Genomic DNA, 23680 nt, shown 5'->3' with positions numbered 1-23680 from the left:
CCGTCCCGGGCACCGCCACCGTCCCGGGCACCGCCACCGTCCCGGGCACCGCCACCGTCCCGCTCTGCTCCGCGCTGGCGCGGCCCTCACCTTGAGTCCTGTGTGCAGTTCTGGCCGCAACAGCGTAAGAAGAGGATTAAAACCATTAGAGAGCGTCGAGAGGAGGGCAACGGAGATGCTGAAGGGCCCTGAGGGGGAGAAGCCGTGTGAGGAGCGGCTGAGGGCACTTGGTGTGTTCAGACCTCATTGCAGTTACAACTTGCCCGTGAGGGGAAGCGGAGGGGCAGGCCCTGAGCTGTGCTCTCTGTGAGCAGTGATGGGACCGTGTGGGTCCCTTCCAACCCAGAGCGTTCTGTGATTCTGTGAACCCGCCTGTGGGACTTTGTTCCAGTGACTCATCAGGGCTGCCCCGAGGGGCTCCTCACGGGGAGGAGGGGGCACTGAGAGCCTCCCCTCACCCACCGTGTCCCCCAACCAACCGTGCCACCCTCCTGAGCTCCCCTCTGCTCTCCTCTGTGTGGGATGGGCTCCAGGCAGGAAAGTCCGGTTTTAAGGATTCCAGGGGGCTTTGTGCCTTCAAACCAATAACCTGACACAGGTCGGGTTCTTCTGAGGTGTGTTAGCAGTCATAGGAAGGCTTGGGTTGGAAGGGACCTTATGGACCATCCAGTTCCATTCGGTGTTGTGCTACTTCAGAGCTATATCCGAAAGCCTGTGACATTGAAATGATCAGACTCCAGACTCGGGCACGGGAGAACTCGAAGTACCAAAAACAAAATTAAAGGACCTCTGTCTGGTTCTTCCACTGCACGTTTTGGCACAGAATTTGCTCCTCAGGACTGTTCACCTTGTTTGAAAGTGGAGCAGACACGAACCACTCGCCCCATGCTGCCTGCAGTGCCTTGTAAGCTGCTTATTTACTGCTTGTTCTTAATTTGTAAATCCTAAAAATACAGGAGGCAAGATAAGCGATTGGAATATCATGTTGGAATGGTTTGGGTTGGAAGGGATCTTAAAGATCATCTGGTTCCAACCCCCTGTTCCTTTTAAACAGGTTAAAGGCCTTTTTAAATATGTAGGTTTGGCTCTGAAAGTGTTTTTATTTGCACCTGGGCCTTAACCACTGTCTGGTGCCTGATCAGGTCTGCCCTCCCAGGCTTAGGTGAGTGCCAAGCTCCAAGTTATTCCATGAACTGTCATCAGCTCCCCTCCTGAGCAGGCTCGGCTGCCCCAGAGCTCGTTCCCAGTCACAGGCCGTTTAGGGTGTGATCCTTGGAGCTATAATCAGGTTGGGACAGATTGGGGGTTAATCACAGAGGGAAAAATTTCTTTATCCTCCTCCCCCAAAAGTGCTCAGAGGGAAAGGTGAGAGAGTAAAACAAAGGGCAGCTCTGGGAAGGAAGTTCTGGTTCAAAGCTTTGGGAGAGGCAGCTCTGAATGGGAAGTTGGGAATTCAGCTGCTTTTCTAGACTGAGATTTTAAGAAAAACCTCTTAGGGAGGCTGTAGGTCTTGCAGGTGTGTTGGTATGGGCAGGGGGGGCCTTGTGAGAGTTATTTGTTGTAATTAATTAGTACTTAGGACTGGTTTGGATGGAAGAAAAGTGCTCATCTCTGTCCTTCTGTCCTGCAGCTGAGACATCAGAGGTGTTAATCAAACCCCAGATTATTTATGTAGGTGAAGAGTTGTTGCTTTTGTTGAGTTTTGGTGTTCTACAATACCTTTTTTACAAATTCTGGGATTATTTGCTCCAGCAGCAAGTACGTTTTTGGCAACAAAGAATAAATTAGCAATTAAAATTCTCACAGGAAGTAGTGAGGTGGAACTTCTGAGGAGTCATTATCCTGCTTCCTGCTCCCGAAGGGATCCCTGTAGGGAATTCTACTGCACCTGGCAGGGTCTCACACAGCACACACCGTTCCTGGGGGACAGACAGACCTGCCCAAGGGCGGGTGGGTCCTGTTGTCACCTGGCTGTGCTGGGAATGGCTTTGCATTCCACTGGGGATGGACTGTGGCATCCTCTGAGCTCCAGTCTGGAACTCTGGAGCTCTGGGGGGGTGTCAGTGGGTGCAAACCAATAACGTGGGAGAGGAGCTGGGGGCAGACCTGTGAGGGTCTGCAGGTTCCTCTTGAGGGGCAGCTCCAATCTCTGCTCTCTGTGAGCAGGGACAGGACCCAGGGAACAGCTGGAGCTGTGTCAGGGGAGGTTTAGATTGGATCTCAGGGAAAGGCTCTTGCCTCAGAGGGTCCTGGGGCACTGCCCAGGCTCCCCAGGGCAGTGGGCACGGCCCCGAGGCTGCCAGAGCTCCAGGAGGGTTTGGACAATGCTCTGGGGGACAGAGTGGGATTGTTGGGGTGTCTGTGCAGGGCCAGGAGATGGACTCAGTCCTTGTTGATCCCTTCCAGCGTGGGATATTCTATGAATTTAATAGCTACCAGCCCATAAGCTGTTTGGAGCAGAAGTTTTTCAGGATGCAGCGTGGGTAAGACCTTGGGAAGGGGCTGCTGGTGGTGCTGAGCTCAGGCAGCGAGCTCTCACACAACCATCCTGCCACACAGCTGTCCTGCAGGTACCACATCTGGAGCCTTGTGAACTGTGCAGCTAACGGGATTAGTAAACTCTGGCCCTGCTCTCTGTGTTCAAACCAATCCATGGAGGAGCCCAAGGCTTCCTGGCTTTGGCATTCCATGGCTGTGTATTTCTGTGCAGCTGCTGGAGCTGGCCCTGGGCAGCCCAGCTTTTCTGTCCCAGTCCATGTAGGGTGACTACAAATAATTAATAGTGGAATGGGAAGGTTTCAGTGACCTCCCTCCCTGCCCAGCTTGGTGTTCTCTCAGAATGCAGCTGGTGCTTCTAGATTGATCTAAAATAGATTGATTGTGTGTACCAAGCTATCAAATTTAGTTAAAAACACCCAAACCCAATCCAGGAGCTCAAATGCAGTTGGTCAAGACAGTTACTAGCACACACCAAAACTTCAATGTGAATGTAGCATTAGATCAGCACTTTTTTCTTTGCTATTGGGAAATAAGAGTTATTTCCCTACAGAACTTACTTTCCCCGAAAATAACAGCACGAGGAGCACAGAGATTTGTGCGTGTTCTGTACGTGGAGAGGGGCAGCTGTGGAAGCCCCCAGGAGATCCAGGTGTGGTGGGGACAGGGGGGTTGAAGTTGGGCTGTCCCAGAACACGACCTGTTGCTGAAGGCTGGCTGGTGTTGAGCAAGGCCCTGAGCCCGTGCCAGGAGCCCGAGCGCTGCCAGAGGGAGCAGGGGGCACTTTTCCAATCCTTGAGGAAAACTTCGTCATCCCGAACGTGCAAGTAGAAAACAGGCCCGGCTTGAGGGGGGACATGTCCTGGGTGTGCCACTCTCAGAGGGGCCTGGGGAGGGGGGCCATGTCCCCGTGCATTACGATAAGGCAGGAGCAGATGCAGCCGGTGTCTGCCGTGACACTGAGGGCTGTATTTGCTTTGCATGTCACCAGCTCAGTTGTTTTCTGGCTGCTCAAGGAGACGCTTTGATCAGCTCTTAACAGTTGGTCTGTTTTTTTTGAAAGACAAGACTTGTGTCACGTCTCAGCCGCTGACTTAGGAACAGAATTTGCCCTGATGGAACAAGGCTCGTAGGTGCTGTGTAGTGTTGAATTTAGTCCCTTGGCTGGTGCAGAAGGGTCGTGACATGATGTCACATCACAGAAGTGAATCAGAGTGGAAGGGTCTGTCAGGGAGCTGCCCTGCTCGGCAGGACCTTTGAGTTGCCAGGCTTTCAGTGCCCTGGTGCTCCCAGTGCACCTGCAGCTCTGGCTGGGATGACTGGGCTCTCACTGCCATTACCTGCTCCTGAAAAGGGCAGGGGAGAGGAAGTTGAATTTGTTTTGTTAGAAGGAATTCCACCCCGTTCCTGAGAGCATTGTCCAAACACTCCTGGAGCTCTGGCAGCCTTGGGGCTGTGCCCACTGCCCTGGGCAGCCTGTTCAGTGCCCCACCACCCTCTGGGGCAAGAACCTTTCCCTGAGATCCATCCCAAACCCCTCTGACACAACTCCAGCCGTTCCCTCGGGTCCTGTCCCTGCTCACAGAGGGCAGAGATTGGAGCTGCCCATCCCAGGAAGCTGCAGACCCCCATGGGAGGCTTTTTTTTTTTTTTTTGAGTTGGTGCTTCATACAGAAAGGGCTGAGTGTTGAGGTGGCTGTAACCAACCTTTAATTACAGAGTAAATGACTTTGGTGGAAGTTTTGTCACACCCAGAAGTTGATAAAGAGGTGCAGAGCTGGCAGCCTGGCAGGGAGCTCCTCTGAGCACTTACCCAGGCACTTGGGCATGCTCTGACATGAAACCCTGCAGATTTGGGTGCTCTTTGCAGAAGATGAGTTGTTTCAGTTTTAAGCAGTTTGGTTTGGGGTTTAGCCATGGCTTTCTCATCTGCTTGGCGATATCTCCAAGCTGGATTATCCGATGGTTTCCCAACAAGTGGCTGGATTAGCGCCGCTCTGTTATTTGGGACCTGCCGCACAGGTTTGTCTCTGTCTCAGGCCTGAGCTTGGCAGCTGTACTTCTGCTTTCCCTCCAGCAGCAGATGCTGGCAGACAGCAGTGGCTCAGGGTTTGTGGGTGAGGGAGGGAGCAGCAATGGAGGGAGGGTTTGGTTTAATCAGCAGGTTGTGGTGCAGTGCTGGCTCTGTCAGGTGTGCTGGAGGCCTGGGTACCCCCAGAGCTCTCCAGGATAACCAACTCGGGCCTGAAATAAGATGTAGCATCTGACATATCCCCTAAACCTGCCTGTGCTTTGTTTGCAGGAAGCTGTTTGTGGGTGGCCTGGACTGGAGCACAACACAAGGTGAGCGACGAGTGCTGCAGGCCTTGGGCCTTTGTGGGCAGCCCAGTGCAGAGCTTTTAACAGGCACTGCTCTGCTGGGAACACTGGGCTGAGACTCTCCTGCTCCTCTCTGCTAATTAATAAACCTCTCTGTGGAGAGAACTCAGCTTTATGTTAATACTTCTGGGGTTATATTTTCTATCAGTGTTTGGTGCTGGAGTTTTTGTCAACTCAACCATTTTTACGGTCACTTTCCTGTGGCACTATTTTCCATTTGTATGAGTGGAAACAAACTGTTATTTTGCCTTGGTTTACAGGAAGTAAAATGTGATCATTTTCAAAAGACGAGTTGAAGTTGTTTCACTGTTTGCTTATCTGTTGGCTCATAATTGCAAACACAGTCTGGTGCTGTCAGTATCTGGTTCTGTTTAATATTTGCTTTTTTTTCTTTAACAGAAACTCTTCGTAGCTACTTCTCCCAGTATGGAGAAGTCGTAGACTGTGTAATAATGAAAGACAAAACAACAAATCAATCTCGAGGATTTGGATTTGTCAAATTTAAAGATCCCAACTGTGTGGGAACAGTGCTGGCCAGCAGACCTCATACGTTAGATGGCCGAAATGTAAGTTGCTTTCATGTTGGGGTTTCTTGGGGTTTTTTTTCTGCTCTAGATCCAAAGATTTGCTTTAAATTCTGGCTCCTCATTTGCAGACTGGAGAGTGTCCAAGTCACCTGGTTGTTGGTTTAAGTTGATTTGTTGGAAGGCAGCTCTAACTCAGTGGTTTGTGTGACGATGGCTTTGTGCTGAGGAGCTGGGTGTCAGCAGTGCTGGGTGTCAGCAGTGCTGGCTTCAGCTGCCACAAACAGTAACTTTTAGAGCAAAATTCTGCATGCTGAGGTCTGACCAAACTGGAACTTCTTCCAGATTGATCCAAAGCCATGTACACCTCGGGGGATGCAGCCAGAACGGACACGACCGAAGGAAGGATGGGTAAGGAAAGATCCTTGTGTATCCTGCCTGTTGTCCAAGTTCTGGCTTAGCTTCTAGTAATTGAATTGAATTCCCTTGGATTATATCCGTGTTCTAAGGGCAGAAGTCAGTGTGCAGGCCTTGAGTGTAAATTTATTTCTGAAAAATGTCTTTCACTTGGATTTCCGTGGGCAGGCTTGAGGTGCAGTGCAGTGTTCATGAACGCTTGTGTCAGTCTGGGTGTGGTGTTCCTTAAGCTCTTAGTGCTGCTTTTAGTGAGTTCTTCACTTGGGAGCAGTGTCTGGAAGGGCCCTCACAGGGCTGATGCTGTTCCAGCCCACTCCACACCCTGCAGCTTCATCAGATGGCAGTGTAGAATGAGTAAATGGCCTCAGAACACAGGCCCTGGATTTCTGGTCCTCTGAAGAACAGGGAACACTGAACCTCTGAGCTCGGAACGTGCTTTGCCTTCAGGACTGGGAGACTCCAAGGCTGGAGCTCTCCCCTCAGCCTGCCAGAGCCCATTGTTGGTGGTTCAGTGTGAAATTACAGAGGCAGGCGACTTTATTGTCCTTCTGACTGAATCTTTTCCTCCTTGATTTAGCAGAAAGGATCCAGGAGCGATAACAATAAATCCAATAAGATTTTTGTTGGTGGGATTCCTCATAACTGTGGCGAGACAGAGCTCAGGGAATACTTCAAGAAGTTCGGAGTGGTGAGTCACCGGGCCCGGCTCGGGGGGAAGGGGCTTCCCCCTCCTGCTGCCCCCTCTCAGAATTCCTCAGGCTGGCAAATTTGGGGGGAATTTGGACAAACTGCTGCAGGGGCACGTGGAGCGTTTCGTGATAAACTGTGGTGAATGTTGATGGTCTGGAAATGGCTCTTGACAGAACCTATTGCTCGGGTGGAATTTACTGTGCTGCTTCTGTCTCCTTGCTCAAGTCTACCCGATACAATATTCTGTCCCTTCCTCCAAAAACTCCCAGGTTGAGGGGGCTTAAGAATGATTCCTTTTTTTTCTCCTTCCCATTGATACGTTACAGCTGGGCAGTTAAAAATGTCTATTGATATATTTTTCTGGGAACAGCAAAGTACCTCAGTGGGCTGAATTATAAGCTCCTGGTCTTTGTGCACATACAGGTTAAATTTGAGTCTCCTGCCACTGTTTTGGGAGCAGTAGCTGCTTTAAATCATCACCTGGAATCAGCTGAGTTCTGGTGTCCCTGGAACCTCCATCTGAGACAAACTGCTACTCATGTTATACAGCTTTTAATTCAGTTTGTAACCTCAGACTGAAATTACTATTTCTTCTGATTTGTGGGGGGGCTTTTCTCTATTTAGTTTTAATTCCCAATTATCCCAGGTCTCACTGCCCCTTTAAGATGATAAACCATTGAATTAAATAATTCAGCTGTGAATAAGTCTGAGGAAGTTAAAGATTGCCTGAGGTAAATTCAGGACTGTGCCAGTGGACATGAACTTGTCACCTTTGAGTGGCATTTAGTGTGGTTTTTTTATACTTAGATCACTTTTCTCTAGGATTTCTTAGTGGCAGCAAAGGATTTGTAGAGAAACAAGTTTATCAACCGTATTTAAAGTTCCATTAAGATAATTGATTTAAAACACAACAAGCAATGGCTAACAACTGTTTCTTTAGCTTGAAAGGCTGCAGTAGACCCGTAATAAAAACAGGGAGCACGTTCCACAACTGTGGAATGTAGTTTCTAAAGGCTCTTCCTCACAGACTTGGCTTTCCAGTTGTGCCCTGGCTGCTGGGGAGATAGAGGGTATGTCCTGCCAGTGTAGGAGGCAACAGCCACAACTGTAAGTGCCTTTGAAAGTAAGTAGTAGCACTTTACTCATAGTATAGATATCAGAAAGTCCTCCTGGAGTTGTAACGAGTTCCTTTGGAGCAGTGGAGCCTCACAAATGTTTTGTGGCCACAGACACTGATTTTAGCCATGGTGATTGCTGGGTAATTAAGTCCATGGTGATCCAAACGAGGGGAAAAATCTGGCACTGTCCCGTGGCATAATCCCCACATGGGGCCCAGTCCCAGCTGGTGGCATCCAGGAGGGTACAGTCAAGTGAGTGTATATGGTCCAATAACTCAGATATTTTCTAGCTGTAAATAAAAGGCAAAATTGTGTCAGAATTTTAAGCCAACTCAGGGGATTCTAGTAAAAATACCCTAAGATTGTCTTGAAGATGTGATTCCCTAAGATCACATCCATTTTGTGACCACTTTTCAGCACCTGAGAAATTCCAGAGCAGTTCCTTCCAGCTGTCTTAATGTTGCCTTTGACATAAATGTTCCACCTCTGGCTTTGTTTAAATTGTAGCTCACAGTGGTGTTTATTCTGAGAAAAACAGTCTTGAAGCCCTTGAAAGGCAATTTCCATTTTTTCCATTTTTTTTAAGCTAAACCCACACCGTTACTGCTCATCCAGAGCTTAGAGGGGGTTTGTAAAGCTGTTTAAAGCATCACTTTGACTGGTGCTCTGGGCCACAGTGGTTCCTTCAGAGCACTAAAATGTGTTTGGAGCTCAAGCTGATCTTCATGGTGAGAGTGAAAGTGGCTAAAAATGGGAAAAGTCATCTTCTGAGGAGCTACACTGATGAGCTCCTGGAAAACAAACCTTTGGGGTGTTTTATAGGCCGTGGTGAGGGTACAAACAGTGTAATGGCCTTAGTGGTGGATTAAAATGTTAAGTGTGGTGAGACAGTGCAGCAGCTTTTTGGATGGATGGATGAACTGAGGCTTTCTAAACTCCCAGGAAGAGCAATATTCCCGGTTTTTGTGCTGTGCCTGGGGTTGGTGGCTGCAGTTGAGTTGTGCTGTGTGGGTAGAGAGCAGGAACCAGCCTGTGGTGACTGTTCCAACCCTCCCCTGGTAGCACAGTGAGTAGAATTTCCCTTCTCTCTTCCAGGTCACTGAAGTTGTAATGATCTATGACGCAGAGAAACAGAGGCCCCGAGGTAAAGGCTGATCTAGTTTGTCCTTGAAATTTCTTCATACTCTCCTATAGTCAGATGGCAAACTATTTCACACCATCAGAAAAGGTAGATTTTTTTTTTTCTCTCTTATGTTGCCTCAGGAAAAAGAATAATTCACTGGGCAAACATCACTTCAAGTCTAGACTCTTCATCTCCGGCTTCACTGGGGTCTGTGCATTTCAACTCAGACGTTTCATGCTCATTTATGGGGGTTGTTTTTTGAGATGAAGTGAAATTTGATTCTCAAGCCACTTCTGTGGCTGAAGGTACTTTTGGAGGGGAAAAAAATAAGGAGATTTTCCTCCTTTTCCACATGAAAGGTATGTTGGGTCTGTGAGTGCATGGGGAGTGCTCCAGCCAGAGCACAAGACAGGACAGAATCCATCCATCATCTGCTTTTTGTTTTGGTTAAATGGCTTCACCTCAAATTAAAGCAAAACACTTCTTAAACCGCACAGAATAATTCTGAAATACGTATATATATTTTTTTTTTTGATTGGGACGTACAATCCCTGGATGCCAGGTTGCTTTTTAAGAGGGGAAAAAGCCAAGCCCATGGAAGATTCACTAGATATTGAATCAGGTTGGGAACCTTTGGTCAAAATATGAAGCAAGTTCCATGTCACCCACGTCCCATTGCATCCACCATCAGTTTGCCAAGGAAGAGCCAATCCTTTAGCTTTGCTCCCACCCTGTAGCATGTTGGACATGCTAGAGAATAGTTTGCCATCTGAACTTTTCATTTCTCTTCTGCCTCATTATTAAGAAATATATCCTTCACTTCATATTTATTAAGCTGTTAAGTCTTAGTTTTATTTTTAATTTAGACATACATCCTTAGTGACATATTTAAGTGTTTCATAGTAAAGTATGGTAATGTTAAGTAAGTTCTTTTTTTGTTTCTTTTCTCTCTGTGAATTGTTTGACTGTGATTAACGATATCTCTTTAGATTTCTTCTCTCTAGGTGATAATTTATCACAGAGGTACAGGCCAGTTCCGCAGTCAGAGGAGGGACGGGCTTTGTCTTTTATTGGAGTGTAAACGAAGTTTCAATATATTTGTTTTTTTGTTTTCTTGCTTTAGCTATCCTAATCTTCTTTCAACAGATACCTTTGAATTAAGCAGCACATAAATCCATCTATTTCAGTGCTCTAGAGCAGCTGGTTTTGGATAGAGGAGACAAAGACACGGGCATCCCAGTGTGATTTGGGGCTGGAGTTCTGAAACATTTCAGTGATTATTGTATCATCTCTACCTTTGTAATATTTAATCCCAGCCTTGCAGCCTCTGAGCAAAAGGTACTAAAACATCATGCCTGGTCTGGATTAATCCTGTCTCAATTAATGGCTTCTCTGCTTAAAGCTCTACTAAAAAAAAACAGGGAAAGGAGGGCTTAGGGTAAAGCACAAGTGCCAGGTGGGTGGTGAAGGTGGGAGAACAGGTCTGTCTCCATCCACATGTTCTGCAGAAAACTTTCCCCCTTAATTCACCTGACTTCTTAAACACTTCTTGAATCCTCTTGCCCTGCCTTTCACTTTTGTGCTGTTGCATTCTTTTTTTAGTGTGGTAACTAACAGTCATCTCTCCAAATGGCCTTGTCAGTCCCTGGAGGAGGGTGTGAGGAAAAATCCCCTCTAGTTTGTGTTGGGTTTTCCTGGTAGTGCCTCCCAGAACAGGATTTCTCTTGCCTTGCCTTTCTCATCTGTGTTCTCTTGCTGCTCTGTCCCCTTGTCCTTTGAACACGATGCCTAAATGACTGTATTTATAAAACTCCAAAGGCCAATTCAGTGCCATCTCTCCTTGTACCCTTCTGAATTTTGCCTTCTCCCATTAACTTTACCACCCTTCCTTTGGAAGTGCACGTCATTTTACTGGTTTTCTGGTAGGAGGGGGGAGAATGATCCCTGTTCTTATCCCTGGAGCATCCATCTGCCCTCAGCCCCTCAGGAGAGCCCTGGGAACCAGATCCTCAGGTGGTGCCCTGGAGGAGCTGATGGTGTCAAACATCCACATCATCTCTGCTGCCTCTCAGTGCTGCCTGTTCCTGCCTGTTCCTGCCAGCTCTGCTCCAAACCCTTCCCAGAGCCCCCGGCACAGGCAGCCGTGTTCCATCTCTGCAGAACAGAGCAGCTTTGCTGCAGTCTCTGCTTCTCCTGGTTTCTGCTCTTGGCCAAAGCAGCAGCTGGAAGGGACTGACAGGGCCTCGCTGTGCTCCTTCTCCTCTTCCCTTGGCTGCAGACGAGCCCCAGAGCTCTGGGCTGGTCCTCTTGGAGTCCTGCTCGGTGCAGTTTGTTTCTCCAGCCTTTAACAATGTCCTGTCCTTCAGAAACTAAAGCTGTGGATGGTGGGTTTCATCACTTCTCTGTTTAAAACTTCACCTTGGAATTTTACTGTTTTACTCTGAATTCTTCACTGTTCCTGATCTTGTGGTGTTTGACCCTTTTAAATCCCCTTTTTTGGTTTCTTTACTGGCTTCCTCAACGACCTCTTACTCTCCCTCTTCCTCCCCCTCCAGCCCCATCTCACAATCTATTCCTGTCCTTCAGTCTTGGAATCAAGTTAAACCACAGCCTTCAGACATAGATGGAATCCATCGTTTCTCTTTCCCATCTCTTTTTAGATAAAGGCTGGAACACTAAACACGTGATTTAAACACAAATACTTTTCCTCTGGCTCCAGTACTCAGATTTCTGGTTAACTCAGACAAATATATTGTGATGAAATGCTGCTCTCAGCTTGGAGGCTGCTTTCATCACAGCTCCACTAAACTTCGTTTATACTGCCAGTCTCTTGTGTGTGGGAAATGCCAAGTTTTTTCCTTTTTATTTTCAGTTTATTTTAGTGATGTCTTTTGCTCTTGTTGCTGACAGCAGAATTTGACCTGCTGGAATCTATTTTGGCCTGTATCTTTGTGTATTTTTATATATATATATATAAACTTTCTCTACACTAGGCCTCTTTGGGCTTACCCAACGCAGTTGGATAAGCGTGGAGAGACATTCCTGTGCTAGACCCTGTATTCTGTAACGCTTTAGAGCAAGATTTGGCTGCTGTCAGCACTAGCTGCAAAGCAAAACGCAAACCAAGGGGGAGATCTTGGGTTTCAGAAAAGCCAGAACCGCATCCATGTTCATTCGCTTCCGATGACGCTTCCGACGCCGCGCCTCGGGTTTCCTTTCTAATTTTTTACTGCTCTCCCCGTAGCTAATCCAAAGAATGGCACAATTCCTGTTCTGCATGTGTGTCCCTCCCTGCCCTGGGGCCAGGCTGTGCCCGGTGGGTGATGGCATGGCCGTGTCCTGGGGGATTAACCACGATTTTGCCACTCTCTCGGCTGCACCAGCAGCTACAACCTACGTGCAGTGGTTCTCAGAGGGACCCCCAAGGAGGGGCCAGGCCTGGGGCTCTGCCTCCTTTCCAGAGCCTCCTCCAGGCTTCAAAAGCTGCTGGATCCAGCTGAGCTGCCACCAGCGAGGGCTGTGGTCAGGGGAAAGGGAATGAGCCACCCGCAGGGAGCTGCAGCACTTGGGGGGGCAAAAAGGGCTGAAAAGTGTTGTGTAGATTTCCAAGAGAAAAATAGCAGGAAATACAAGAAATAAAATAGATTAAAGACGTGGCAGCGATGCCACATCCTGTATAAGCAACACCCTACAGGGGTTGCTGTGTTGGGAAGGAGTAACACCTGTTCTGTGCTTTTTCCGAGGTGTGGAGAACTTGAGAACCTCTGATGTAGGTTGTTAGTTTCTGAAGCTTCTCATTCATCCATGGAGTGGTAAAATTTTCCATGCTTTAACAGCTACATTTCAAAACCAACTTTCTTATTTTCCACGGAAAAATAACTGGAAGCTGGGCTAAGGGATGGGAGGAAGTTGCTTTGCAGCTTTGGGGAACAGGGGTGAGATAGGTTTTCCTTGGGAAACTAGGCTGAGCAAGGAGGAGCAGCAAAGTTGCTTGACTTTAACCTGCTGTCCCACGAGGATTTTGGTTTTAGCACTTTTTTTTTCCATTTCCTGGTAGGTGGATGAGGAATAAAATCAAATTAAAAGCCGGTTAACGAGCTCAGTTTGAAGTTGCATGTGTTGAACCCACGGCAAGGCACTAATTGCCTCACGACAGGAAGTATCCATTGCAATTTTGGCAGAGTTTTTGGCAATTGAACACAAGTGTCGTTATCTGAAACCCCTGCTTGAACCCTTGGTCTGCCCCTAATACTGTTCATCATCCTGTTTTGTGTCACAACACCCTGCTACCTTGATTCACTCTTCGTCGTTGGCTAGGTTTTGGATTTATTACTTTCGAGGACGAACAATCAGTGGACCAGGCTGTCAACATGCATTTTCACGACATCATGGGCAAAAAAGTGTGTAGTTGTAGTTTTATTTTACCTTAAGAAAGAACCAAGTCTTGGGCAACGAGCGATTTCACTGGGGAGTAAAACTCGATCCTTGACCCGGGTGGGAGAGCACGGGAGTCCAAATTCAAGGCTTTATCCATGAAGGTGGGGAAAGTCTGAGTTTGCAGGAGCAGGTGAGAAGGGCAGCTGGGGGGGTCAGCCTGAGGAAGGGAGGGCTTGGATTCAGCCTGAGGGCTCAGGCTGTGGGCTCTGCTGGTCGGGGTGAGGCCTTGTGTGTACAGACCTGGGGTTCTCTGGCAGAGCAGAGGTGGGATGAGCTGTGCTCACTGCCTTCTGCTCGAGCCCTGCTGTGGGGCAAGGAGAGAAATCTCTGATCTCCAGCTGTCTGAAAACCAGGATCCCAGTGAAATCCCAGTTGTTCAAGGCTTGGTTTAAGATACCACTCCTTCAGATGTAACTCGATACTGAAATTTTGAGGTGGTGCGAGACAATCTGCTTTATATAATCTTAAACTTGAAAAGAAAAAGGGAAAAAAAAACATCCTGAAGGATTGGTTTTTTAAAAAATTGGGTCACTTACTGTGAAACTTTGATACCAACCCACGTACTCTATATAGTATTTAACCACAATGCAGTTAAGTGACCTCTGGTTGTTTCATCTTCATACTGTGTTGTCAGCAAACGGGCGTTGGATAGGGAGGAATTTTTTAGGCTCCTTTGATGTTACTCAGCAAGGAACATGCTTCTACCTGTGGAAAAAAAAACCCTAAAAGCAAAGTAAATTGTTGCAGGACACCCAGGTTTTAATAGAGAGAAAAGAGTAACTTAAAGAAAAAATGAACCACAGGAAATTCTGGTAGATTGGAGTCCTTGCAGCTTTAAGGTAGATCCAGTTTTTAAAGTAAATGTTGAAACTTCTAAACTTAGAGTGAGGAGATTCAAGAAGATTTTTACATTCCTTAAATTATTGCATTGTATGATTTTTTTTAATTGTCTTTAAAGTCTTTTATGTGCTATTTGATAAGCATTTCCTTACCTAGCGGGGGAAATATTCTGCATATCAGTGGAGTTCTGGTTAATTATGCAGTAAATAATGCCTTTAATTCCTAGGAACTTGTTCTGGGGGTGAGGGGTGGGTGATTTCCTGACAGTGGAAACAAAGGAATCTGCTGGGTGTCATCCAGAACATCAGGGCATGTTCTTGGCTCCTGGTGTTTTCCACAGTAGATCCCACTGGTACGTGTGTGAATTCCCTGTATCCCACCGGATCCCCTGGTCTGTCCTTGGAATTGCCTTCAGTGAGCAAAGCAGCAGATACAATGGGAACAAAGGGAACACATCCCTGAGGTTCTGGGAGAGGCTGGAGAGCCCAGAGTGAGCCTCCAGCTGTCCCCTCGTGCTGCTGGCTTTGGAACACGCTCTCGGTGCTTCCCAAACAAACCCAATTCCAAACTGAAATCATCCGATTTCCCCTTTTTTCCCCCCTTCCAACGACACACAAAGCAGAATTCAGGGATTTTCAGCTCGGAGCAGTGGAGCTGCCTCAGTTTTTGGGGTAACCTGGGCTTTGGGCAGGTGTGGAATTTGAACCTCCCTATTCACAGGGAATTTTCAGTCCTCAGTTTGGCAGTTCCCCGCTTCCAAATGTGCACTGAAAAATTAATGGGATTCTTCCACGAGGATTAATGAGCTCCAGATCCCCTGCTCTCCTCCACTGCCTAATCATGCCTGCTTTAAAAATGGTATCTCTGTCTTTTTGGTAATTAAAAAGGTATTGCTGAAATGAATCCATATGTTGTTGAAAGGGGGGGGGGGAGAAATTAAAATTGCAAGAAGGCCTCTGCTTTTGTAAGCAATAACCGAATTCCCTCAAGGCAAATGTGTTAAGACTCATTAATTTGAGCCCTTTGAAAAATTCCCCTGGTTCCTCTCTGGAAGGGCCTTGAGCTGACAGAGATTTGGTTACTGTCATGTCTCATGTCCTTGGGGCATCAACGGGAGGGGTATGGGGGGCTTTGTCCTTGCCTTGTGCCTGTTTCCTGTTTGTTCTCCGACATGAATGGCTTTTAAGACATGGCAGGAAGAATTCTGAATACTTTATTTTCCATACTACTCAGGCCCATTGATGATTGAGATTTATTTTCTTTGTACTCTGGCACCCATTAAAATTAATCGTGAAATGAAAAAAAAAAAAAAGCCTCGAATTCAGCGAGTGCTGAGAGGGTTTCATTAAATCAGAGCTGGATTTTTTTTTTTTTGAGAGGTTTATGTTGAATGTGCAGCTTATTTTAAGTAGGTCAAATGCACTTATTCTGTGGCTGGGAACACTAGGATGTTTTATCTTGGAATAAAATAAGTTAAGCACTGTGGCTTACTAATTTTTAAAACAGGAGGGGTTTTGTCACTGACTTAACACAGTATGAAGATTTGCTTCTTATTGACTCAACTGTCCATTTTTATTACTTGCATGTTTGTTTACTTTTTTGTTAGATGTAATGTAAGATTCTCTTATCACATCCATTCCCTCTGACATTGTTTGAGTTAATTGAGATTCTTTAAGCGTTAGCCTGGGGAAGGTAAGTCTTTATCTTCCATTAGACATTTAAATAAAATCTTAAGTTTAAAAAAAAAAAAGAAAACAACATTTAAAAAAAAATCAATCAAAAATGTGTGTTTCTCAGGTATGAGCTGAAATTGCCATTAGCTGGGGTGGGTTAAACTGTCACTTCCAAATGAACCCCAAATGTGTTTGGTTAAAGCATTAGTACCCTTTTTCAGAGCGGCCTCTTCACTCAAACTTCTGTTTTTTTAACTGAAAACGTTGTCTTTGTGACTCCTGCCTTGACCATTAAATCAGCCCGTCCTGAACGTACAAGATCCTGCTGTTGTCAGTGCAGAGCTGCTGTAAGAGGGTACTGCTGTTTTAAGATTAAAACCAATGACACCCGAGCGATTTGTAGGATGTTTTTCTGGGAATCCCTCAACAGTAGGACTTGTAATGTCTTACCATCACCTACACTGTACCTGAGAAACATTGTAAATTACCGGCCTTAAGTTTAGTAATTAAGTACTTAGACATAAGTCATAAGATGCTAAGTGTAGTCGTAAGTGTAACTGCGGGTGTGTGTGAGGGGTCGGGGGGTGTTCAGGGCCCCCCCGGCCCCCCTGACCCTGCCCCTGTTTGTTTAGGTGGAGGTGAAACGCGCCGAGCCCCGGGATAGCAAGAGCCAGACTCCGGGGCCGCCGGGGGCCAGCCAGTGGGGGAGCAGGATCATGCCAAGCGCTGCCAACGGCTGGGCAGGGCAGCCCCCTCCGACCTGGCAGCAGGGATACGGCCCACAAGGTACCGCCACGGGCACTCTGCTTCCCAAAAAACCTGCTCCACAGGGCGCAGGGCAGCGGGCTGTGCCTGCTCTGGGGCAGCTGTTCCCTTTGGATCTGCCTCCCCCTCTGCCTTGGGGTGACTCGGAGGAGGTGTTGAGGAGGCTCCAGGTGTGACTCCAGGCCTGAGTGAGACCCCCGGTGACAAATTGGGTTGAAATACAGCTTTTTCAGGGATGAGGCAGTTTCAGAGGAAGTTATAAGGAAGGTTTGAAAGGGATGAGGGGAAAACAGATGGTCTTGTCTTTGGATTTAATTGCTTAATGTAGCCTGGAAAAGCAGCAGGCAGCTCTGGGGCTGGTGGTGCAGGAGCTCTTGCTGCAGCTCAGGAACCCCCCGGGCCGAGGAGCGCGGTTGGGTTTGATGGCTGCTCCCCCCACGGGGTTCTGAAGGCAGGATGAACACGCTGAGTTCACCCAAAGACAATTTTGATAACTCTGGAGAAGCGCAGTGGGATAATTGAGCTGCTGTGAGAGATGAGAAACGTTCACCTGGGGGCTGGAGGGAGCGTGGCTGCTCCGGCCCTGCTCCGGTGGGTGAGGTGGCAGCGCAGGGAGGGCTCGTTTCCCCACGGTGCTGATTAACTGGGAAGCTGCAGCTGAGGGCTGACACTGTGCACAGATGTGCTGATCTGCATCCTGAGAAACTCCATCATTTTCCAGGCGGTGATTAGTCGGGAACATGATACCTGATCTCCCGGAAAGATTAATGGCAGGTGCAGACGCATTTATCCTTCAATCTCAGAGCTGCAGCGGGTGGGGAAGGCTTTTTTATGGTTCAGAAACTTCAAAAACAACTCAGATAAACCTGGTGGTAAATTAAAAATCCTTTGGATGTTTAGTCTGCTGGGATTCTTCAGGATTTTGGTCTTTATAGTACTATAGATTGATGCACTTGGTACGTGGCAGCCCTCGAATGCTCCATCTGATTTGGGTTTGGGGACTGCTGTCTGTTCTGAGTGTTGTTTGCTGAATGGTTCAGAGTCTTTCCAGGATGGTGTATTCAGAAATAGGCCCAGAATATTTCTTAGACCCTAAAAATAGACGTGTAAGGGACACTGGGAGGATACCCAGTCTATCCCAGAGCCAGATCCCTCCTCTTGCATCATCCCTGCTCCAGAGTGGGCAGCTCCAGTGATGTCTAAGGCTCCTTTTTTGTTCTGTTGTAGGGATGTGGGTGCCAGCTGGACAGGCAATTGGTAAGTACATTACATGGGACCAATCCTGACAGAAAAAATCCTCCTGAGTGCGGGCACAGCTTCTTTGAGCATTCACAGTGATCTGTGGGTTTCTGTAGGATTTAACCTACATTTAAAAGCTTGATTGAATTTGTCCTGGAAGAACGAAGGGGAAGACAGTGGATTCTTAACAGCTCAGTAATGGGAGCTGACACACATCCTGCTGCTCCAGCCACGTTAATTTGTTATCAAGGGATTACATGCTAAACTGCAATTATTTACAGTGGGGATACTTGGAGGACAAATATTTCCCAAAGAAAGGATTCATAGAAGGCTGAGCCTGCGTTTGAAATCCGTCCAACAGCCTTACCCCATCTAGAGGAAGCTGACTCCAGCAGCAGCTCCTCAGTATTGATCTGCTTCATGTTTTGGGTTTCTCTTGGTTTTCCAGGTGGATATGGACCCCCTCCCCCGGGCAGAGGAGCTCCTCCCCCTCCACCTCCATTTACCTCATACATAGTCTCCACACCTCCCGGGGGATTCCCACCTCCACAAGGATTTCCACAGGGCTATGGCACCCCTCCACCATTTAGTAAGTGACCCTCAGGAGCTGGAGCAGATCCAGCACCAAATTCAGCTTTTGCTCATCTTCCTCTGGACTTGGATTTTCCCCCTGTGTTTCACCTATCCTTAACTGTTTTCTATTCTGAGCTATAATTAACTATATCTTTATTTTTGCTGGTGAGTTGAAATATTTTTTTCTTGGATGCAGTAATGATTTATATTCTCTGGTTTAAGTCTGTGTTGCTGAACAAATTTAGATGTATTTTGTACCCTTGTTACAGCACCTGAGAGAGAACTTAGAGCTCACTGCTCATGGCCAGACAGAGATTTTTGGAGGAGCTTAAGGAATTAAGGTCACAACTGGCATTGGAAATACAAATAGGATTTTAGCATCTACCCTCTACAGGCCATCTTTTCAAAAGTCTGGTTTAAAGAAGGTGGAAAGTAGCCCCCAGTTATCTGGAGTAGCAGATAACACCACGTTATCCTCCCAAGATCCTGGATAATTCAGCTTCCTCCTCATTCCTCATGTGTGTGTGAGACCTGGGTCCCCAGGTCTGCTTTCTCTCTCCCTCTGTGCTGGTTGCAGCAGTCTCTACCTTGGGGGGGGACATTTTTCATACCTGTGGCAGGTAAGTTGTTGGGGTCTCTGAGCCATGGTGGTTACCTGTGTAGAGGTGAATCCCTGTACACCCAGTTTGGTTTTAATAGACTTAGGAATGTGGGTTTTTTTAATTGTATCATGCTCTAAAGCCAAGCAGGACGTCGGGGTGGTGTTCACCTGGGTGTTTTCACATGCGTTTTGTACTTCCTCGTGTTCCAGGTTTTGGTTATGGTGCTCCACCTCCTCCACCTGACCAGTTTGCCCCCCCTGGGGTCCCTCCTCCACCTGCCACTCCAGGGGCAGCACCACTCGCTTTTCCTCCACCACCACCACCATCTCAGGCAACTCAGGACATGAGCAAACCCCCGACTGCTCAGCCAGAATTCCCTTACAGTCAGTTTGGTGAGTGACTGCTGAGCTCCCTCCCCTTCCCTTTGCCTTGGGTAGGGAGTCAGTGCTGGGCACAGTTTGCCAACACTGAGGGCACTTCTGGGATGGGAACACTCCCACCAGCTCAAGCCATCCTTAATTCCTCAAGCCATCATGCAATATTCAAGCCAGAGGGCTTTTTCCTTAGTCAACTCTAAAATGTTGCTTGTGTGCTGTGAAATAACCTTCAGAGGCTTGTGCACTGCCAGGATGAATTCCTGGTTTCCACTCCCCCCAAATCTGTGGGTAAAACTTTTTTACTCCAAGAGCTTCACAGAGCTCACGGTGAACTTTTTTTGTGTAACAGACTTTGAGATTGGAGAGCAGACTTCAAGAGTGAGAGCAGCATCGAGAGGCAGGCAGTGCAGGTGTAAGGATCCAAGCTGGTGTCTTTTCCTCCCCTTTCCCATTCCTTCCCCACCTCTCTGGAGGTGTAGCTCTGTAAAGCTTTGTTGTGCTCTGTAGATGACTTTCAGGTAGGTGATAGAAGACACTGAGGTAACAAGTTTTCAGCCAGGCAGACAGTACTACAAAAGATAAAACCTTGTAAAAATTGCTAGACAAGTGCTTGTGCTCCTGAGTAAAATTTCTGCTGCTGTTCCCCATGGAAGCTCAGAGGGAATTCTCATTCTCCTCCTGCTCTTCTCAGCCCTGTGTTCGAGCAGTGCTCTCCAAAGAGCTCTGCAGAGAACTCTCCAAAGAGCCCTGTACTGCTTTTTTTTTTTTCCTTTAAGGGATTGTAATTGGTCACTTTTACTTCTGAAGGGAATTTTTGCAAGCAGCAGCCCCATGGATTCAGGCTGTTCCCTGCCTGAACACGTTCTCCATGTGGTAGTGCTGCCTCGTGTGAAGTGCCTGCAGAAACTGCACTGAGATAAACACTTCACAAAATCTATTTAAATAGATGCTATTCAAAGTCCCAGCGGTGTAAAGCAGACACTGAAGGAAGATGAGCCTTTCATATGTGTTTGTAAAGCAGAATTTGTTCTCATGCTGAGGAATTTGAAACGATTTTTCATTTGTTTGTTACAAACACGGTTGATTTTCATGGATGGTTTTGCCCTCGTGACTCAAGGAAGTTTTTCTTGTCCTGCCAGAACTTGGCTCTTTGCAGACTCTTTAGGGGGGTGAGAGGCAAGAATGAGGCTCAGATGTGGGGGTTTTGTGTAAGGGCAGTACAGCTCCTCATGTTTGTGAGCTGGCTGGGTGAAAACTGTTCCTGACACTGTTCCCTGGCCAGGCTTTATCCTGGTAATGGATCCAGGCTCGGGCTCCTGAGCCAGACAGCCCAACCCTAGAGCTGGCAGAGGGATTGGAGCAGGGATCAGCAGCCAGGGGAGGAAAGCAGCGTGTCCTGAGTGTCTCTGCAGGTGTGTGGGGGGGTTTCCTTTGTGATAAACAACGTGAGCCCGGGGGGAGCTGTGGTTTGCACCTCAGAGCTCTGCACTCGAGTGACAGTAACTCAGGGTTTGGTTTTTTCCATTCCCAGCAAACAACTCAGTTCTGAGTCCCTGCTTGTCTGTGTCTAAACAAATGCCAGGGGTAGCATGTGGGGCTCCCAGAGACTGTCAGAGCTGTGTTTTAGGCTTCATTAATGGCAGCAAGTCCTGAGGGACAGGCAGAGCTTGAAACTGAGCTACTGAAGATGTGCTAAGAGACTTTGTTTGGGATTAAGAGAGTTAAACCTGCTCTAAGCCTGCTCAGAGAGAGGCAGCACTGCAGAAATGCACTTGGTAATTAGGAGCCTTAATACCATCCTTCAGAGCAGGGGCTGGCACTGATGCCAGGATTAAGAGTTGTATTTAATTGTGGGAATTTGAATTAAATTTCTCAATTTCTCAGTGTTCTTAATTTACATTTAGTTACGTTTTGTATTGGCAACAGGAATTCTGCCCAGTCCTCCATCTGCACTCTGGTTTTTTTTTCCCTGTCCCCAGATTCTGCTCACTCTGAGATGTGGGTTGTGTCACAGAGAGGTGGTGACAGTGTCCCTGGGTTGGGCACAGTGAGGCAGGAGAGAAGTGCTGGGGAAGAACAAGATGAATATTAACTTGTGGGTGCTTTGGCTGAAAGTGTAGTTGGGACACAGCAGCTCTCCAGGTTTGTGGGTGTCCAGCTGGTGAAGCAGAGTGTGGTAACTGTGTGGTCAGTCTGAGGCACTCTGAGATCCCAGGGAACTCTTCCTGGCCACACCTCTGCCTGTGCTGGACCTTTTAGCCAGAAAGAACCCAGCCCAAAATGAAGCTGCTCAGAAGGAGTGACAGCCCCCCTGGGAGCCCTCTCAGTGTGACTGGAACTGCCAGCCTGGCTGGGATCACCCCAAAATGCAGCCCCTCCGTTCCTGCACACCTGTCCCCTTCTCCTTTGTGCCTGTTCCCTCTGTGTGGAAGGTAAATCCCTGTGGGAACCCAGGGCAGCTGCTTCTCCAAGGGGTTGGGCCGGGGGGTGTCCCGGGGGCCCAGCACCACGGGAGGGAGCGGAGTTTGCTGCTCCTGGAAGCTGATCCTGTGCCTTTCCCTTCTCCCCAGGGTATGGACAAGACTTGAGTGGGTTTGGACAAGGTTTCTCTGATCCCAGCCAGCAGCCCCCTCCCTACGGAGGCCCCTCGGTGCAGCCCTCCAGTGGCCCCCCGGCCGGAGGCAGCGGCTTCGGCCGGGGCCAGAACCACAACGTGCAAGGATTCCATCCCTACCGGCGCTAGCCTGGGCTGGCAATCAGGGAGTGCTGTCCACAGGGATCTCTGGGACCAGCTGAACCCCGGGATCCCAGACTTCTGAACTTGTGACAATCACATACTTGATGGAAGAAAAACCTAACAACAATTTTTTTTCGGGGGGTGGGGGCAGATGGCTTCTGAAGGCAGAGCTGTGGGTGTTTGGACTGCAGTTTTTAAAGATTTTTTCCTTTCTCTAACCCATCAGCACAAATAAAGAAAATGTCACTGGTTCAAACTACAGGGTTTTAAAAATGTCTTCAGCTTTAATTCAAAACTTCAGGTTTCTTTTTTTTGAAATTATTTTTCCTGAGCCTTTGTTTTACCGTATATTGTAAACTTTTATGTTTAAAAGAAAAAAAAAATATATACATTTACAGATTGTGAAATTTTTAAGAGAAATTTTCTACTATGTATGCTGGCTTATTTTTTAATTTAAAACAGGGTTTCCGTGAGTGCCGTCGGGGTGGGGGGGGGGAAGGGCTGCAGCCCCTCCCTCCCTGCCCACGGCAGCGCTGGGGCGGAGGGATCCAAAACTCTGGGAGTTGACAGAAATCTACTGAGTGTATTTTGCTGTTGTTGTGGGGGGGGGCAGAGCTGGGCCAGGGCAGGGGCAGGACCCGTGGGCGCGCGGAGGCCCCGGTGGGTCTGGGCCTCGTGTGCCCCTCGGGGCTCCGCGGGCCTCGGCGGGGCGTAGATTTCCCTCAGGCAAAAGGTTTCGGTGCGTTGGGCACTGGAGTGCTGAGCCCTGGTTTGAATAAAGACAAGAACCTTTGGATTAGAAACACCAGCCTGTCTCCATTTTTCTGGGGTTTTTTTTGCTTTTTCTTGTGGGTTCGGGTTTTCCTGAGAAATCCGTCGGCAGAGTCGCCTTCCCTCGGGGGTCACGGGCTGTGCCCTGTGCCTGCCCCCCTGGGGGGGACACAGCTGTCCTTGGCTCCCATATGGATCACATCCCACCTCCTGAGGGGCTCTGACCTGGATCAGATCCATCCTGGCCTGTCCCTCTGTTGTCACTCACGTCTTGGTGGCAGTGGCATCCAGTGCTGCTCTTCACCCAGCCTCGAGGCTTCAAGGCACGGTGGCAAAGTGGGCAATTTATGGATTGATCAGCATCTTCAGTGGCTGTAACTTTGACCTGGGTCTTCTGGAATGTCACCCCCGGGGCTTGGCTCTGAAATGTGGGGTTGAGCCCCGTGGGAAAGGGGCTGGTGGAGGTGGGACTGGCCCTTGGCTGAGGTGAGAGTTCACATCAGACCCGAATCTCACCCATGGAACCTCCTCCAGGGGCTGTGTCTGTGCTCATTAGTCCTCTCTGCTGTAATTAATCACTGTTAATGAGGTGGCATTGCTCTGCACACCAGCACTCTGGGATGTGGAGGTCGCTGGGTCGCTCTCAGAAGGGCTTGGATCAGTTCAGAGGCTGTTCTGTGGTTTGTGTGGATCGTGCCAGTTCCTCCCCGTGGATGCTCCGGCTTGGATCCTCGTGTCTCTGCTCCTCACTCCCTCACATCCAGAGCTCACGTGCTTGGAGCATCCCTGGAACAGGAGCTGCTCCACTTGTGGTTTTGTGCAGGTGTCGCTTTTGAGACCACCCGGACCCTCGGTGAGGTTTGGGCTGCGGGAAACACCGAGGAGAGGATACGACCCAACAGCTCCAGGGATACACGGA

At 48.2% G+C, this 23680-nt stretch overlaps 1 protein-coding gene across 2 annotated transcripts; it reads left to right on the top strand.

Moving 5' to 3' along the window:
• The first annotated feature begins 839 nt into the window (after positions 1–839).
• DAZAP1 (DAZ associated protein 1) lies at positions 840–22798 on the top strand. Of its 2 annotated transcripts, XM_027705780.1 has the most exons (12): positions 840–904; positions 4799–4839; positions 5275–5441; positions 5745–5810; positions 6394–6504; positions 8720–8768; positions 13065–13147; positions 16330–16483; positions 17690–17719; positions 18150–18290; positions 19086–19268; positions 21824–22798. In XM_027705780.1, exons 3-12 carry the CDS (start codon positions 5328–5330, stop codon positions 21994–21996), a joined length of 1104 nt encoding a protein of 367 aa, XP_027561581.1. In that variant the 5' UTR covers positions 840–904; positions 4799–4839; positions 5275–5327; the 3' UTR covers positions 21997–22798. The 2 variants fall into 2 exon arrangements, with proteins under 2 accessions (XP_027561581.1, XP_027561580.1); XM_027705779.1 differs by lacking the exons at positions 840–904; positions 4799–4839; positions 5275–5441; positions 5745–5810; positions 13065–13147 and adding an exon at positions 19603–19665 and having other exon boundaries at positions 6397–6504.
• Positions 22799–23680: the final 882 nt, after the last annotated feature.

The sequence above is a fragment of the Neopelma chrysocephalum genome, unplaced genomic scaffold (assembly GCF_003984885.1).
Source record: "Neopelma chrysocephalum unplaced genomic scaffold, ASM398488v2 Primary Assembly neopelma1_348, whole genome shotgun sequence".
Classification (NCBI taxonomy): domain Eukaryota; kingdom Metazoa; phylum Chordata; class Aves; order Passeriformes; family Pipridae; genus Neopelma; species Neopelma chrysocephalum.
Note: the sequence above shows the minus strand (reverse complement) of the source record. Positions and strands in the feature narration are given on the sequence as shown.

Bases quoted from the DNA above. Each gene is read 5' to 3' on its own strand.
- DAZAP1 (XM_027705780.1), top strand. From the start codon at position 5,328: ATGAAAGACAAAACAACAAATCAATCTCGAGGATTTGGATTTGTCAAA. The intron at 6,505-8,719 runs GTGAGTCACCGG...TCTCTCTTCCAG, and splicing joins ACTTCAAGAAGTTCGGAGTG to GTCACTGAAGTTGTAATGAT. The intron at 19,269-21,823 runs GTGAGTGACTGC...CCTTCTCCCCAG, and splicing joins ATTCCCTTACAGTCAGTTTG to GGTATGGACAAGACTTGAGT.